The following is an 18,961-nucleotide window of genomic DNA, read 5'->3' on the forward strand; positions in this document are numbered from 1 at the left end:
AAAAAGCCGATACCGATTAATCGGCCAATTTTTATATATTTGTAATAATGACAATTACAACAATAGTGAATGAACAAGGAACACTTTTATTTTAACTTAATATAATACATCAATAAAATCTATTTAGTCTCAAGTAAATAATGAAACAGGTTCAATTTGGTTTAAATAATGCAAAAACAAAGTGTTGAAGAAGAAAGTAAAAGTGCAATATGTGCCATGTAAAAAAGCTAACGTTTAAGTTTCTTGCTCAGAACATGAGAACATATGAAAGCTGGTGGTTCCTTTTAACATGAGTCTTCAATATTCCCAGGTAGGAAGTTTTAGGTTGTAGTTATTATAGGACTATTTCTCTCTATACCATTTGTATTTCATATACCTTTGACTATTGGATGTTCTAATAGGTACTTTAGTATTGCCAGCCTAATCTCGGGAGTTGATAGGCTTGAAGCCATAAACAGCGCAATGCTTGAAGCATTGCGAAGAGCTGCTGGCAAACACAGTATAGTGCTGTTTTAATGAAAGCTTACGAGCCTGCTGCTGCCTACCACCACTCAGTCAGACTGCTCTATCAAATCATAGACTTAATTATAATATAATAACACACAGAAATACGAGCCTTGGGTCATTAATATGGTCAAATCCGGAAACTATAATTTAGAAAACAAAACCTTTATTCTTTCAGTGAAATACGGAACCGTTCCGTATTTTATCTAACGGGTGGCATCCAAGTCTAAATATTGCTGTTACATTGCACAACCTTCAATGTTATGTCATAATTACATAAAATTATGGCAAATTAGTTCGCAACGAGCCAGGCTGTTGCATATACCCTGACGCTGCGTGCAATGAACGCAAGAGAAGTGACACAATTTCCCTAGTTTAATATTGCCTGCTAACATTCATTTATTTTAACTAAATATGCAGGTTTAAAAATATATACTTCTGTGTATTGATTTTAAGAAAGGCATTGATGTTTATGGTTAGGTACATTCGTACAACGATTGTGCTTTTTTCGCAAATGCGCTTTTGTTAAATCATCCCCCGTTTGGCGAAGTTGTCTGTCTTTGTTAGGAAGAAATGGTCTTCAGACAGTTCGCAACGAGCCAGGCGGCCCAAACTGCTGCATATACCCTGACTCTGTTGCACAGAAAGCAAGAGAAGTGACACAATTTCCCTAGTTAAAAGAAATTCATGTTCGCAGGCAATATTAAACTAGGGAAATTGTGTCACTTCTCTTGCGTGACACTAAATATGCAGGTTTAAAATCTATACTTGTGTATTGATTTTAAGAACGGCGTTGATGTTTATGGTTAGGTACACATTGGTGCAACGACAGTGCTTTTTTCGCAAATGCACTTGTTAAATCACCCGATTGGCGAAGTAGGCTGTGATTCTATGATAAATTAGCAGGCACCGCATCAATTATATGCAACGCAGGACAAGCTAGATAAACTAGTAATATCATCAACCATGTGTAGTTAACTAGTGATTATGTTAAGATTGATTGTTTTCTATAAGATACGTTTAATGCTAGCTAGCACCTTACCTTGGCTCCTTGCTGCACTCGCATAACAGGTAGTCAGCCTGCCACGCAGTCTCCTCGTGGAGTGCAATGTAATCGGCCATGATCGGTGTCCAAAAATGCAGATTACTGATTGTTATGAAAACTTGAAATCGGCCCAAATTAATCGGTCGACCTCTAATATATACACATTGTAAATATGAAAATAGAATATAGTAGAATTTCATTCACGATCTCCCGCTATCTGCAAGCATGACCAATTGCATAACATCTTATTGTTATGTAAATTAAACCAAGCAATAGGAATACATAAACATTGAATACATATACAGTGGGGCAAAAAAGTATTTAGTCAGCCACCAATTGTGCAAGTTCTCCCACTTAAAAAGATGAGAGAGGCCTGTAATTTTCATCATAGGTACACTTCAACTATGACAGACAAAACGAGAAAAAAAAAATCCAGAAAATTACATTGTAGGATTTTTTATGAATTTATTTGCAAATTATGGTGGAAAATAAGTATTTGGTCAATAACAAAAGTTTATCTCAATACTTTGTTATATACCCTTTGTTGGCAATGACAGAGGTCAAACGTTTTCTGTAAGTCTTCACAAGGTTTTCACACACTGTTGCTGGTATTTTGGCCCATTCCTCCATGCAGATCTCCTCTAGAGCAGTGATGTTTTGGGGCTGTTGCTGGGCAACACGGACTTTCAACTCCCTCCAAAGATTTTCTATGGGGTTGAGATCTGGAGACTGGCTAGGCCACTCCAGGACCTTGAAATGCTTCTTATGAAGCCACTCCTTTGTTGCCCGGGCGGTGTGTTTGGGATCATTGTCATGCTGAAAGACCCAGCCACGTTTCATCTTCAATGCCCTTGCTGATGGAAGGAGGTTTTCACTCAAAATCTCACGATACATGGCCCCATTCATTCTGTCCTTTACACGGATCAGTCGTCCTGGTCCCTTTGCAGAAAAACATCCCCAAAGCATGATGTTTCCACCCCCATGCTTCACAGTAGGTATGGTGTTCTTTGGATGCAACTCAGCATTCTTTGTCCTCCAAACACGACGAGTTGAGTTTTTACCAAAAAGTTATATTTTGGTTTCATCTGACCATATGACATTCTCCCAATCTTCTTCTGGATCATCCAAATGCTCTCTAGCAAACTTCAGACGGGCCTGGACATGTACTGGCTTAAGCAGGGGGACACGTCTGGCACTGCAGGATTTGAGTCCCTGGCGGCGTAGTGTGTTACTGATGGTAGGCTTTGTTACTTTGGTCCCAGCTCTCTGCAGGTCATTCACTAGGTCCCCCCTTGTGGTTCTGGGATTTTTGCTCACCGTTCTTGTGATCATTTTGACCCCACGGGGTGAGATCTTGCGAGGAGCCCCAGATCGAGGGAGATTATCAGTGGTCTTGTATGTCTTCTATTTCCTAATAATTGCTCCCACAGTTGATTTCTTCAAACCAAGCTGCTTACCTATTGCAGATTCAGTCTTCCCAGCCTGGTGCAGGTCTACAATTTTGTTTCTGGTGTCCTTTGACAGCTCTTTGGTCTTGGCCATAGTGGAGTTTGGAGTGTGACTGTTTGAGGTTGTGGACAGGTGTCTTTTATACTGATAACAAGTTCAAACAGGTGCCATTAATACAGGTAACGAGTGGAGGACAGAGGAGCCTCTTAAAGAAGAAGTTACAGGTCTGTGAGAGCCAGAAATCTTGCTTGTTTGTAGGTGACCAAATACTTATTTTCCACCATAATTTGCAAATAAATTCATAAAAAATCCTACAATGTGATTTTCTGGATTTTTTTCTTCTCATTTTGTCTGTCATAGTTGAAGTGTACCTATGATGAAAATTACAGGCCTCTCTCATCTTTTTAAGTGAGAGAACTTGCACAATTGGTGGCTGACTAAATACTTTTTTGCCCCACTGTACCGTATTACATTTGCTACAATAAGGAAATCATTAAGAATTTCCAAAGTTTATTCTTAACAGACCATATTTTATTTAGTGTGGAATTAGTCATCTATTTAACATCAAAATTATTGAACATTTTTGCATTGTTTTAACAACACACCTAAAATCTACAAATACTCACGTTAGCTAGGGCTGTGATGCTTATGGTATTTTGAGTAAGGATGAATTCTCATGCAAATGGCCACGGTTATTTCATAATTGTGATTTTTGCATGAACAAAATTGAGCTTGTAATGCATCATTGGAAATGAGCTACGACATACCTAATAAATACAACACAGCTTTGGTGACACCCCTGTCTCAAAAACGAATGGTTTTCACCACTTGGAAGTGGAAGTGAAGCTTCTTCTCCTGACCGTGCTGTTCTGCTCGTAAAATGATTACCAACTTCGCCTAAGTCACGTAAAAAAAATGCTATTGGGTAAACTATATCTACTTGAATATAAAGTTGAATCTCCTAAAATGAATGTATTAGGACAATTATGACAATTATTTTTGTTAGTTCACTGTTATTGCCCCTAATTGTTGGTTGCACGATTACACAATAATTGTGCCAGATCTAACGTTAGCTGGTTTTGAACTCCTGTCTTTCCTCCTTTAACCTCCCAGCTTCTCCTGGGTGAAAAGCACAATACAGTACTGATTACATAATTAGGTTTCTCAAAGCTAATCAAGGCTTCGCAGAATTAGCTACAGTACTTGTTGATGTGCAGTTAGTATTCTTTATTGTCATGACATGTCCTACCCGGACCACATATAATGCCTCTCTCTCTGTACTACCACCAAGCACAGAATCCGTTTCGTGTTTTCTCTGTGTGAAGCCAGTCTGACACCAAATCGCGCCCCCCCGACTCCCTGTCGTGTGGTTAAAAACGATTCACCGCCCAGTCAGACCGGAGGCTGTTACGTCTGTCACCAGAGGAATGAAAAGGGTGCAACAACAGTGTCCTTGTTACTGCAGAGGAGTGAAATCACTTTAAAAGTCGTCCTCCTTGTCTTGGGAGAGGGTGGGTCTTTGTGCTATAGCTGCAAAGCTCCTCCATTATCCAGTTACAGGCCAGTGAATGGGCCTCTGTCCTCTGCAGTTAACTGGCTTTATTCATGGACAGGGAATATAGAAATGTGACTGAATTGCAGGGTGTTTCTTCTCAAGAAGACTTGGCATCAGCTCTCATTTATCTGCTAACCTGTTGGGACCTTAAGAATACATCTTGTCAGAGATGTGTGTGCTGTCTGTCTCTCGAAATGATATTGAAAACCTACTCTAAGGGAGTCTTTGTAGGGTGCAAAGGTGTGTGATTGTTCCCAGTTCCGGCTGACCAAGAGTAGTATAGTCGCTGCAACACACAGTTTGTAGGCTGATGTGATCTACTTACAGAGCCAGCTGAGCTATGCCTCATTGCCTTGGTGGTAGATACATTCTATAGAATGAATTCAAATGTATGTTTTTGCGGGATATTCAAAATGCCTATATCGCAAGAATCATGGTTTTGTTATATATATCTTTTTTATAAGTGTTTATGTCCGCTTGTTCTCATGTATTTTTGGTCTCCTTCGCTCCTCTGTGCTGTGTGTACCTTCCCATTTAAACCAGAGATTTGTATATAATGAGGAGGTGCACGTCTCCGCCCTTAAAATGGGAGTTGTTGTTCCAAAGTCGGGAAGGCGGGCGACAAGCTTAGGTCCAAAATAAGACCATAGAAACGCATTGGCCTTATTTTGGACATATTTTAGCGAGAGTAAAACCTCTTGCTTTGCCTCTTCCTCTATGGTTTACACACACACCAAACCCCTCCCCCTGCCTCTCATGCCAACAAAGTTGAGAGATCATATCTTCCTCTCTGACCAGCGGTATCAACTCGCTATTTGCATTTGACGTTTGGCCGACAGAATCGGTCATATGGACACCAAAACACACTGAGACATCATTTTAATGTAATAGAGGAGAAGTAACGATACGCATTTTATGTCTCAACTACTCAATTTGTACTCAGAGCAGACACTACTAAAACGAGAGTATCAATGAGCATTGATTCTGGAAAATGAATGCTCAGTTTGTCACACGTGGCATTGGGGTACCACGTACCGCTAGCAGCATTTTAGCCAAAGACTGTTATACTAGCTGTCTAGTCTGTGTTTTATAAATGTGCAATAAGCATAAATCACAATTATATAAGGAATTGGGAACTCGATCTCCTTCTGAAAGATAAGATAGGCCACTTGATTTCAACATCTGAACAAAGTGGACAGGCTAACATGCTTTTCAAACAGTTGGAGACAGACAGAGGGGTGTGTTCATAATAATTCAACCGTTCAACCTTGTTAGCTAGCAAATAGATCCAAGTTGGCTAAACATGAAATATAAAGATTAGCTGGCTAATCGTTAGCACTTGGGCTTGAGAGATTGTTGATGAGATCTGAAAGCCAGATCAGTGATTATTGCAACAACAAAAAAAACAGTTTAAACTATTTTGATAAAATAATTACATTTTTAGTGGGTCTTATGGTTGTGGAAGGCTTATATTTAGTCTAGGTATAACTTCACAATGAGAAGTTAGTGGCCCATGTTTAAAGACCTGTGTTTCCTTTGTCAATGATGCCTGGGCGGGTCACTTGTTTTGGGCATGAAATAAATAGAAGTGAAACTGAATGAATTGTTGTGACCTGGGACATGTCTAGCTAGGTATGTTTGGTTTATTTTGTTCCTTTCTGCACACAGTGGAGTACGGGTACAGATGTAGGATCTTAATTTGAGCCAGTTTGCTACAGCAGGAAAATAATCCTGCAGCAACAGGAAATGTGAATTATTATGTGGATGATAATTAATGGACATTTTTGTACGGGTTGATAACATTTTTGTTAGGGCAAATCAAGTCTGAAATGTCTAAGTGGAAATTACAAACTTTAGAAGCCTCTTTAAAACTCAAATACACTACAAATACACTCGGCAACAAAAGAGTGATCAAATTAAGATCCAGTCCGTGGAATCAGAAGATCAATTGTGGCACTGCTCATTAATGGTCGGATTGTACAGTTCACAAATGGTATGAGACAAATCACCTGGAAAGCTCCTCAGCTTTTTGTTCCAGCATGACCTGACACAGACTGTCCCCAAGGCGACAAAGTTACTGCAGCTAGTCCTCACTATACCAGACACATCAGCATCTGTTGAGAGGTCATTTTCTGTACTGAAACAGTAGAAACCGGACCGATCAAGGACGACTCTCATCCCTTGGCATCATCTCCATTGCATCGAGACAGAGATACTTTTAAAACTGAGGGCCAACAGGGAGGAGTTTTACAGTTCATTCGCCCAGAAGGATAGACACATGGACTTCGTTTACAAGTAAAAGTACAGTAAATGTAAGTGTTTATTTACAGTAGTGCCGTCTACTATTATTACATTACATGTTTATTGTGTAAGTATACTGTACACTCACCGGACAGTTTATTTGGTACACGAGTCACTTGGCCTTGGCTTGCTATATAAAGCAGGCAGACAGGCATCGAGGCATTCAGTTACAGTTCGATTGAACGTTAGAATGAGCAAAACGAGTGATCTAAATGACTTTGAGCGTGGTATGATCGTCGGTGCCAGGTGTGCCAGATCCAGTATCTCAGAAACGGGCGCCCTCCAGGACTTTTCAAGCATGACATTGTCTAGGGTTTACTGAGAATGGTGCGACAAACAAAAAACATCCAGTCAGCGGCAGTCTTGTCGGCGAAAACAGCTCGTTGATGAGAGATGTCGAAAAAGAATGGCAAGAATCGTGCAAGCTAACAGGCAGGCCACAAACAGACAAATAACGGCACAGTACAACAGTGGTGTGTAGAATGGCATCTCGGAACGCACAACTTGTTGATCCTTGTCACGGATGGGCTATTGCAGCAGACGACCCCACACCGGGTTCCACTCCTATCAGCTAAATACAAGTGGGCACGCGATCACCAACACTGGACAAATGAGGAGTGAAAAAACAATGCTTGGAACATGACAGTGAGTTCAGTTTACTTGAGTGGCCTGCACAGTCCCCAGACCTCAACCCAATACAGCATGAGATGGAACGGGCTGTTTGTAGCATGACTGTACCACGTCAGCATGGACCAACATCCCTGTGGAACGTTTCTCACACCTTGTAGAATGCCCCAAAGTATTCAGGCTGTTCTGAAGGCAAAGGGGGGTCCAAAAAAGCCGATACCGATCAATCGGCCGATTTTTTTAATTTTTAATTTGTAATAATGTCAATTACAACAATACTGAATGAACCCCTATTTTAACTTAATATAATACATCAATAAAATCAATTTAGCCTCAAATAAATAATGAAACATGTTCAATTTGGTTTAAATAATGCAAAAACAAAGTGTTGGAGAAGAAAGTAAAAGTGCAATATGTGCCATGTAAAAAAGCTAACGTTTAAGTTCCTTGCTCAGAACATAAGAACATATGAAAGCTGGTGGTTCCTTTTAACATGAGTCTTCAATATTCCCAGGTAAGAAGTTTTAGGTTGTAGTTATTATAGGAATTATAGGACTATTTCTCTCTATACCATTTGTATTTCATATACCTTTGACTATTGGATGTTCTTATAGGCACTTTAGTATTGCCAGTGTAACACTATAGCTTCCGTCCCTCTCCTCGCTCCTCCCTGGGCTCGAACGAGGAACACATCGACAACAGCCACCCTCGAAGCAGCGTTACCCATGCAGTGCAAGGGGAACAACTACTCCAAGTCTCAGAGCGAGTGACGTTTGAAACGCTATTAGCGCGCACCCCGCTAACTAGCTAGCCATTTCACATCGGTTACACCAGCCTAATCTCGGGAGTTGATAGGCTTGAAGTCATAAACAGCGCAATGCTTGAGCTTTCAAGACGCACGAAAGTGCTGTTTGGATGAATGCTTACGAGCCTGCTGGTGCCTACCATCGCTTAGTCAGACTGCTCTATCAAATCATTGACTTAATTATAACATAATAACAAACAGAAATACGAGCCTTAGGTCATTAATATGGTCGAATCCGGAAACTATCATCTCAAATACAAAACGTTTATTCTTTCAGTGAAATACGGAACCGTTCCGTATTATATCTAACGGGTGGCATCCATAAGTCTAAATATTCCTGTTACATTGCACAACCTTCAATGTTATGTCATAATTGCGTAAAATTCTGGCAAATTAGTTCGCAATGAGCCAGGCGGCCCAAACTGTTGCATATACCCTGACTCTGCGTGCAATGAACGCAAGAGAAGTAACACAATTTCACCTGGTTAATATTGCCTGCTAACCTGGATTTCTTTTAGCTAAATATGCATGTTTAAAAATATATACTTCTGTGTATTGATTTTAAGAAAGGCATTGATGTTTATGGTTAGGTACACGTTGGAGCAACGACAGTCCTTTTTCGCGAATACGCAGTGCATCTGTTGTATATGACTAATCCAAATTACCTGTGAATAGGGCTGTTGCGCTGACTGTATTACCGCCACACTGGCATTCATCATGAGTCCTGATCGCAGTAAAATTCCACATGACCGTTGAATCACGGTAATCTCCTCTTATGCACTCTGGACATGTGTAGGTAGTACCCAACTTGCTAATGATCATCAGGTCACTGATGGGCTGGTTCTCAGGGCTCTGTTGTCCCTCTAACCACTCTGACATCAATGCCAATGCAATAGAAAATCACATCAAATAAGTATCATCAAAACAGTATGTGCTTTTAAAACTCACCTCACTGTGATTGATCAATTTGAAGAAAGAAGTTCAACAGGTTGAAAGTGAGTGGAAAACATGGTCGTTGTGGATGTTGTTTCAAAGTCTAATACAACGAAATGGACAGCGCTTTCTAAGGTAATGATTCATTCAAAATATCCATATGCATATTAGAGCATATCTAATATTGGAGCGTATGCATACGCATAGGCCTTTATATGAGCACAAGCCCCCCCAAAAAACAGAATTAAAATAATGATTGTGCCATTATACAATACATAGGCATATTACACAGGGCAGAAAAACATACAAAAAAACTCATTTAAGATGTCTTTGGTACATAATTGGTCTAGCCAATACAAAATTAAACAAATTGTAGTAATCGCCTTTGACTGTATTAGTATGCATACTGGGTGGACTGGTTATCTTATTCTACACTCCAAACGTTCTATCCATGAGTCTGGGAGTGAACGTATAGGCCTAGGTGATGCTGTTGGTTGTGCAGGGCGGCTTACACAGTTAGCCTACAATTATAGTGAGTTTGTATTTGATTTTGAATAGCCTAGTAATAGGGCATTATATTTTCAGAATTAATAGCTTGACACATTACCTTTAGCTACAGAATATCTCACAACTGTGCGTTTCCATCTCTTCCCCTTTTTCCTTCAGAGAGATGGTTTGTTAACAGTTTAATGAAATATGTTTCATTGTGAAAATATGTTACTATCGATGTTCCTGAACAGATTTCACTTGGTTTCCAAAATGAAGCACTGGGTAGCTGCAGGAACAGGGTTGGAGAGCCCATGGCATACAGAGTTTGGGCGGAATATCAACTGTCGCCCAGCATGCTCCTCAACCAGTGGTTGTTGTGTGGAGTGAAATAACCAGAGTAGTCTACCCGGCTTCCATTCACTATTCAAGTGCATAGAGATTACATTTATTTTTTCCCCTGCCCCTGTTCCTGCCCAATTGATATTGGGACATTCAAAATCGAAACTAATTTTACATGTTAGTAAAGACAAGATTCAGTTGAGAAGAGGGTGAAAATATGATCTCTTCATGAGAGAACAGCATTTGCAGCCTGAGGCAAGGAACATTTTGCAAACTTTTATTTGCAACTTTGCAACTTTCTCAAATCATCAGTAGCCTATAGTTAGTTGCATCATGCAGCCCATATCTTGATTTCGAAGACATTCTAAGGTTTGTATCATTCACAACTAAAGTTTCCAAATAACTCTAAATCTAGCATATAGGACCTTTTTCAAATGATCACTTTTATGCTCAACATAGCCACTTCACATGCACGGACGCTCACTCTGTAATGGGAAAAATATCCTTTCTATTTTATTCAGCTATGTTCAATTATATTCTTCTTACTATAAAATCATATAATATAAAATAATGGCATGGAACGCATCGCTTGTCTGCTAAATGAACAAGGCTACAGCCTATGGCATGGCATATAGCCAGATAACATACAGTAGGCCAACTCATATTCTGTTCTTCTGAAATACATTTTCTTCATATAATAATGTTTTTTTAGACCTGACTAAAATAAATTGTGGATTTATTGTGATGGTATATATAAAAATTATTTATTATTCTTTTTTTATGTAGATGTTCCAAAGGCCCGCATCAGCGGCTTGTATATGTGGAGGCCTGGAGATGCTATGCTATGTTAATTAACATTATTCATTTGAAATGTTTCAAAAATCTCCTATGAGAAAAAAGATTGGAACCATTTCCGTGTTTGACTTGCTAGGTTTTATGGGTGTTATGACACGTCCAATGTGGGGCTCAATAGTCAGCCTCAGACCTTACCCAACATCACTGCCATCCAGGGACAGCTATTTAATTGTGGTCCCAGACTGATTTATAAATCAAGCGCTATTACTGTTATGAAGTATGTAAGAAAGCACTGTGAAAGTACGTCTTTCCGTTCTCAAAAAAGTGGTTACCTTTCCTTGGGTGAGATCTGAGTGCTTCTGTAGCCACTAGATTGTAGTTACTGATTAAATCTAATAAACAGACCTTTAAAGAGTGATTTGTGAGAACGGAATGATGAAAAAAATGCCTGCCTGCTTTTTTGATGAAATTGAGAGATAGCTAATCGTGGGCACAGGATTGGCGGTTTATGACTTATAATTGGGACGGGTTAGGTTTTTTGAATCTTGTGCTCATCTTTTTCTCTGTTCTTGTTGTTTCCCCATGGATGCTTAAATCATTCAGCAGATTTCACTGCTGTTCAAAGAACATACTCTGTGTTTGCCCCGGGTGTTGGGTCTTCAAACACTTAATACTTTACAGGGTTTTTTCTGGATCTAAAGGGGTTTAGGTGGTGGGCGTGGCTGAGGGAGTGGCAGTGGGTACGATTGGCCAGTCAGCGAGGCTGCATTTTACAACAAAATCTGCTAAATTAATTGTTTGGGAATTTTCAATTCTCCCTGACAAACAAGAAACTGCTCACCCAGAGGCAACGTTTCTGGTGGGCGGAGACTTTAACTTGGGGAGACTTAAAACCGTCCTACTTCACTTCTACCAACAAGTCTCCTGCGCCACTAGGCTCAAAAACTCTAGACCACTTTTGTTCTACCCACAGAAATGCATACAAGGCCCTCCCTCGTCCTCCCTTTGGCAAATCTGACCATGACTCAATTCTCCTGCTTCCTGTTTACTAACAAAAGCTAAAAGAGGAAGTACCAGTGATGTGCTCAATACGGAAGTGGTAGGATGAAGCAGACGAGAGGCTACAAGACTGTTTTGCTAGTACAGACTGGGATATGTTCTGGGATTCATCCGATAGCATTGAGGAGTTTACCACAACAGTCACGGGCTTCATCAATAAGTGCATAGACGATGTTGTCTCCACAGTGACTATAAGCACGTATCCAAACCAAAAACCATGGATTACAGGCAATATCCTCGCTGGGCTAAAGGCTAGAGCTTCTGCTTACAAGGAACGGGACACGGACATGGACGCATACAAGAAAGCCCACTACGACCTCCGACGAGACATCAAACATGCAAAAGGAAAATATAGGAAGAAGTTGGAATCCTATTACATCGGCATCAATGTTCATTGTATGTGGCAGGGGTTGCAGACGATAATGGATTGCAAAGGGAAACCTAGCCATGAATTGCCCAGTGATGCAGAACTCCCAAATGAGTTAAATGCCTTTTATGCTCCAATTTGCATACCACCCCAACAGATCCACACTGCCCTCTGCCACCTGGACAAGAGGGGAAATAACTATGTGAGAATGCTGTTTATAGACTACAGCTCAGCATTCAACACCATAGTCCCCTCCAAGCTCATCAACAAGCTAGGGACCCTGGGACTAAACCCCTCCCTCTGCAACTGGATCCTGGACTTCCTGATGGGTCGGCCCCAGATGGTGAGTGTATGCAACAACACCTCCGCAACGCTGACCCTTAATACGGGGGTCCCGCTGGGCTGTGTGCTTAGTCCCCTCCTGTATTCCCTGTTCACCCACAACTGCATGGCCATGGATGACTCCAACACCATCATCAAGTTTGCTGACGACACGAAGCTGGTAGACATGATCACCGATGTCGATGAGTCAAGTTCCTTGACTTTCAAGTTCCTTGGTGTCCACATCACTAAGGACCTAACATGGTCCACACACGCCCGCACAGTTGTGAAGAGGGCATGGCAGTGCCTCTTCCCCCACAGCAGGCTGAAAAGATTTGTCATGGGCCCTTGGATCCTCAAAAAGTTCTACAGCTGCACCGAAGCACCGGCTCTCAGACCAACAGGCTACGAGACAGCTTCTACACGGAAGCCATAAGACTGTTACATAGCCAGACTACTAAATAATAAATTAAGGGTACCCAAACTACCTGCACTGACTCTATCTTGCACTGACCCTATGCACACTCACTAGACTATATATGCAAACCATATACACACGCATGCACTCACACACACTACATTGACACTCCCACACAAAACCAACACACATTCATATACTGTACACTACATACGCACACATACACACATAACACACACACGCAGACCGACACAACCCAAACACACATACACTACCGTTAAAAAGGGGTCACCTAGAAATGTCCTTGTTTTTTAAAGAAAAGCAAATTTTTTGTCCATTAAAATAACATAAAATTGATCAGAAATACAGTGTAGACATTGTTAATGTTGTAAATGACTATCAACACTGTCGGGGGGAGCCGTCAAGCTCAGATCAGTTCCTGGAGCTGACACTGACCTACTCTCTATTCGTACGCCTCATGTACAAAAGGTTACCAAAGGTTGAGAGCATCAACTAACATAAGGGACGACAGTCAACTCTGATAACTGATAAATGCAATGGCTTGGGACAGTTGTGACAGTTTGCACTAAATCGGAACACGCAGTTAGTTAACAAAGGCAATTAAAAATTATGCAATTGAATTGGGACTAGGAGCTATATTGCACTTTTTAAACAATGTATCTAATGTGCACTTATCAGGAGTTGACGGTAGTGCGGGATGACACCATTGAATTTTCCATTTCGAATTTGTGAGTTCATTTTCAGCTAAAGTTGTTGGATGTCAGACATATAAACAAATTGTGTGACTCCATTCTTGCTTATAAGATGCTTATAAGATAAGCTCATGCTATGCCATGCAGACAGCATAAAGAGAGCCAGCCAAGGTCAACATTGATAACTATGGCCCGCGGTAGTCGGCTGAAAATTGAAGGGTGTGACATATGTCTGGTCTCATTAGCTTTGTTTGCACCCCACTAAGTCCCCTGTCGTTGCGATGCTAAGAGCCTGCTCTCTGAACCCTCCCTGCAGTAGCAGCAAAGCTGTAGATTAGTGCCGAGCCTGTCTAGCTGTGGGGAGTTGAGCTTTTTACTCGCCGCCTGATGGATTTGTGTGACCGGTCACTTTAGCGTCCTGCTGCACTATGTAACTGAAGCTAACATGCTTTCTGAAGTATTACTATTATTGCATTAGTCTGTTTCTTCAGCTGCAAGTCTTAAGAAAGTTACTAGCAACCAAACCCAGGATAGCAGCTTACCTGTTTATGATACGCGCCACAGGTCACAGATTGAGTAATCAATGTGGTTTATCATTGGAGACTCATCAATCTTGGTTGTTGCCTCTGTTTGTTTGTTTAGTCTATCTCTCTCTCTCTTACTGACTATTATCTGCCTGTGGTACCTGTAGCACGCTCTTCGATAATCTCAACATGAGTGTGAGTAATCGATGTGTTGTGGTGTATCATATGCTTTGGAGACACAGCAATCTCGGTTGTTGCGTCTGTTGTTTGTTTAGTCTCGCTCACAGTCTTATATTGACTAATATACGTCTGCTGTTCTAGACGCACCTGGGATGTCTGTTGTGTCTGCTCTGAGTCACTGTTTGATCCTGACTAAATGTCTCGTCTGCTGTTTTTTTTATTTGTCTGCAGGTTGAGTGTGGCGTAGTGAGAGGCGGGATGACCAGACACTGAGGAAAAAGGAGCAGACTCTGAGGAAAAAGGAGACAGAGGATTGAGTGTTCACCGTGGGAGAGGTCCTCATCACTCTCCCCCCCTGACAGCTGCACCAATGTTCTCTCCCGACCAGGAAAACATCTCCACCACCCCAGCCTCCACCAAAGTGCCAGTCAAATACGGAGAGCTCATTGTTCTGGGGTAAGAGGAGGTTTAATTGCATTTGGTTGCTTATGTACAGTAGGGTTATCCTAATCTGATATTATTGAGGGGGTGGGCAGGCAAGTGCAAGTGTTGGTTCAGGAATGTATTTATACATTTTTTGGGGGTGGGGGTTGAGGTGGGGGGGGATTATTTAAGATACTCTTTGAAGAGGTAGGATTTCAGGTGCTTTCGGGAAGATGTGCAGGGACTCTGCTGTCCTAGCTTCACGGTGAAGCTGGTTCCACCATTGGGGTGCCAGGACAGGGGTGGGAGGGCCAAGAGACCAAAGGAGGCAGAACTGAGTGCTCGATTGGGGTGTAGGGTATGAGCATAGCCTGAAGGTAGGGAGGGGCAGTTCCTCTTACTGCTCCATAGGCAAGTACCATGGTCTTGTATCGCAAGTACCATGGTCATGGCCTTGTTATCACAGGCGCAGCGTAATGCTTGTGTTTCTATCTCCAACAGTGAAGTACTAATACCTAAAAAACAATGCAAAACAATCTGCACATTCCAAAAGTAAAAAATGACCATTGTGGAGAGGTTGGAGTCTGTTTGATTGAGTGTGTGGACAGGTGTCTTTTATACAGGTAACGAGTTCAAACAGGTGCAGTTAATACAGGTAATGAGTGGAGAACAGTAGGGCTTCTTAAAGAAAAACTAACAGGTCTGTGAGAGCCGGAATTCTTACTGGTTGGTAGGTGATCAAATACTTATGTCATGCAATAAAATGCTAATTAATTACTTAAAAATCATACAATGTGATTTTCTGGGTTTTGTTTTAGATTCCGTCTCTCACAGTTGAAGTGTACCTATGATAAAAATTACAGACCTCTACATGCTTTGTAAGTAGGAAAACCTGCAAAATTGACAGTGTATCAAATACTTGTTCTCCCCACTGTATACTGTATATATACAGTGCATTCGGAAAGAATTCAGACCCCTTCCCTTTTCCACATTTTGTTACGTTACAGCCTTATTCTAAAATAGATTAAATATATATTTTCTCATCAATCGCATTCAGACCCTTTGCTATTAGACTCGAAATTGAGCTCAGTTCCATCCTGTTTCCATTGATCATCCTTGAGATGTTTCTAAAACTTGATTGTAGTAAATTCAATTGATTGGACATGATTCGGAAAGGCTGTCTATATCAGGTCCCACAGTTGACAGTGCATGCCAGAGCAAAAACAAAACCATGAGGTCGAAGGAATTGTCCGTCGAGCTCCGAGACAGGATTGTGTCGAGGCACAGATCTGGGGAATGGTACCAAAAAATGTCAGCAGTATCGACGGTCCCCAAGAACACAGTGGCCATCATTCTTAAATTGAAGAAGTTTATAACAACCAAGACTCTTCCTAGAGCTGGCCGCCCGGCCAAACTGAGCAATCGGGGGAGAAGGGCCTTTGTCAGGGAGGTGACCAAGAAACCGATGGTCACTCTGACAGAGCTCCAGAGTTTCTCTGTGGAGATGGGAGAACCTTCCAGAAGGACAATGGTAGAGTGGTAGAGTGGCCAGACAGAAGAAAAAGGCACATGACAGCCCTCTTGGAGTTTGCCAAAAAGCACCTAAAGACTTAGACAATGAGAAACAAGATTCTCTGGTCTGATGAAACAACGATTGAACTCTTTGGCCTGAATGCTGTAACGATGTACGCTGAGAGTCGGGAAGCAAGTTCAGGGAATGAATACATTTAATGAATAAACAACCATGAACAAAACAAGAAACACAAACAGCTCACCGACATGATACAAAAACAATAACGCCTGGGGAAGGAACCAAAGGGATTGACATAAATAGGGCAGGTAATCAAGGAGGTGATGGAGTCCAGGTGAATGTCCATAAGCGCTGGTGCGCGTGACGATGGTGACAGGTGTGCGTAATAATCAGCAATCTGGTGACTTAAAGGCCAGTGAGGGAGTATACGTGACAAATGCCAAGCGTCAGGTCTGGAGCAAACCTGGCACCATCCCTACGGTGAAGCATGGTGGTGGCAGCATCATGCTGTGGGGATGTTTTTCATAGGCAGGGACTGGGAGACTAGTCAGGATTGAGGGAAAGATGAACGGAGAAAAGTACAGAGAAATCCTTGATGATAACTTCCAGCAGGACAACGACCCTAAGCACACAAGGGGTCAGAATACTTTCCGAATGCACTGTGTATATATATATATATATATATATATATATATATATATATATATATATATATATACAGTACCAGGGTTTTTTATTTTTTACTATTTTCTACATTGTAGAATAATAGTGATGACATCAAAACTATGAAATAACACATGTGGAATCATATATTTTATATTTGCGATTCTTCAAAGTAGCCACCCTTTGCCTTGATGACAGCTTTGCACACTCTTGGCATTCTCTCAACCAGCTTCATGAGGAATGCTTTTCCAACAGTCTTGAAGGAGTTCCCACATATGTGACACGTTTCAGGAAACTAAGTGTATGTCGCAAGTCTTCACAGGAGAGACATTTGAACGTTTATTTATATTTTTTATCATAATGCATTTTTTGGCAGAAATGCCTTCTGGAAAATTTGAACTTACATGTGCCTTAATAACAAACATGTATGCCATCTGTAAATACAAATTAATCCCAAAGGTTACCAATAAACTTCGTCCAAACAAGTCAAACAACGTTTCTAATCAATCCTCAGGTACCCTAATATGTAAATAAATGATACAATTTAAGACGAAGAATAGTATGTTTATTACCGGAGATAAATAACGAAGTGCGCGCCCTCACCGACGCATGCCACAATACTACAGCTAAAATGGGAGCCACTTAGAAAAACTACAAATTCTAGCAAATTTTTCAAAAACAAGCCTGAAACTCTTTCTAAAGACTGTTGACATCTACTGGAAGCCCTAGGAACTGCAATCTGTCCCATAGACAGCCATTTCAATGAGTGGTGAGCTCAACAACAAAAAAAATCCGGATGGATTCTCCTCGGGTTTTCGCTACCAATTATATGCATATTCTAGCTTCTGGGCCTGAGTAACAGGCAGTTTACTTTGGGCACGTCAGTCATCCGAAATACCAAATACTGCCACCGGCCCTCAAGAAGATAAAACACCTGCCTCCGGATTACATCTTCAAACTAAGTGCAACCATGGCATCCGTGACAGAGAGGGAGACAGATCTGATGATTCTTATGGCATTACACACGGTCAGTGTGAATCAGAGTGACTTGACACAACGAGCCAAGCAAGCTGTACAAACAAAATGGAAACGACACAGGACGTCTTATTTAATGAAAGGGATTGCAGTCTGCCGGGAAGCGTTCATCCATGTATATCGGTAAGAGTCTAGCTACAGTTTCAGATATTATACATTTCTCATTTTGTCAGAAAGTTGTTTTCATTGCAAGTTAAAGCTTACTGTTAGCTAGTGTAGTAATCTTACTGTTAGATCTGTGTAGTAATATTATCTCGGAAAGCAATTTGCATTGCTAGTTATAGCCTAATTTTAGCTAGCTAACTAGCTAAGATTGAACCTATTTGGTTAATTTGTGCTTGCTATGACATTCAGCTGGAATTGCTAGTATTCTATGGATTGGGATTATGGTTAATTGTTTAGCTAGCTACATGTCTAAACAAAAGACACCAAGTTAAAGCGTACTGTTAGCTAGCTAGCTGACGTTAGATGGCTGGCTCGCTAGCTAACATTATGTGTATGATCTTTGTAGTGATATTCTCTCAGCAAGCCATTTGCATTGCTAGTTATAGCCTAATGTTAGCTAGCTATGACAATCGGTTTGTATTGCTAGTACTCTATGGATTGGGATTATGGTTCATTGTTTAGCTAGCTAGCTAGATACATGTCTAAAGAAAAGTATCCACTTTGCCAGATGATTAGATGACCCATCAAGTTAGCCAGGTGTGTCTGATGGTGATTACGGCTATCTACTGCATAATAATGCTAACATATTTGTGTCTGGAATTTGTCTTTCAGCATCAGTAGAACACGCACCAGCCTATGGTAAGACAAGGGGTGGTGGTCTATGTATATCTGTAAACAACAGCTGGTGCACGATATCTAAGGAAGTCTCAAGGTTTTGCT

General features: G+C 41.1%; 1 protein-coding gene across 1 annotated transcript in view; it reads left to right on the forward strand.

Annotated features, from left to right (window-relative positions):
* LOC120065447 (E3 ubiquitin-protein ligase pellino homolog 1-like) overlaps positions 1 to 18,961 on the forward strand; it is a 47,505-nt gene that overhangs the window by 3,518 nt on the left and 25,026 nt on the right. The window contains exon 2 of the mRNA XM_039016472.1: positions 14,656 to 14,880. Within this exon, the coding sequence (XP_038872400.1) occupies positions 14,795 to 14,880 (86 nt within the window). The 5' untranslated portion in view covers positions 14,656 to 14,794. The remainder of the gene's footprint in view (positions 1 to 14,655; positions 14,881 to 18,961) is intronic.

This window comes from Salvelinus namaycush, chromosome 2 (assembly GCF_016432855.1).
Source record: "Salvelinus namaycush isolate Seneca chromosome 2, SaNama_1.0, whole genome shotgun sequence".
Taxonomy (NCBI): domain Eukaryota; kingdom Metazoa; phylum Chordata; class Actinopteri; order Salmoniformes; family Salmonidae; genus Salvelinus; species Salvelinus namaycush.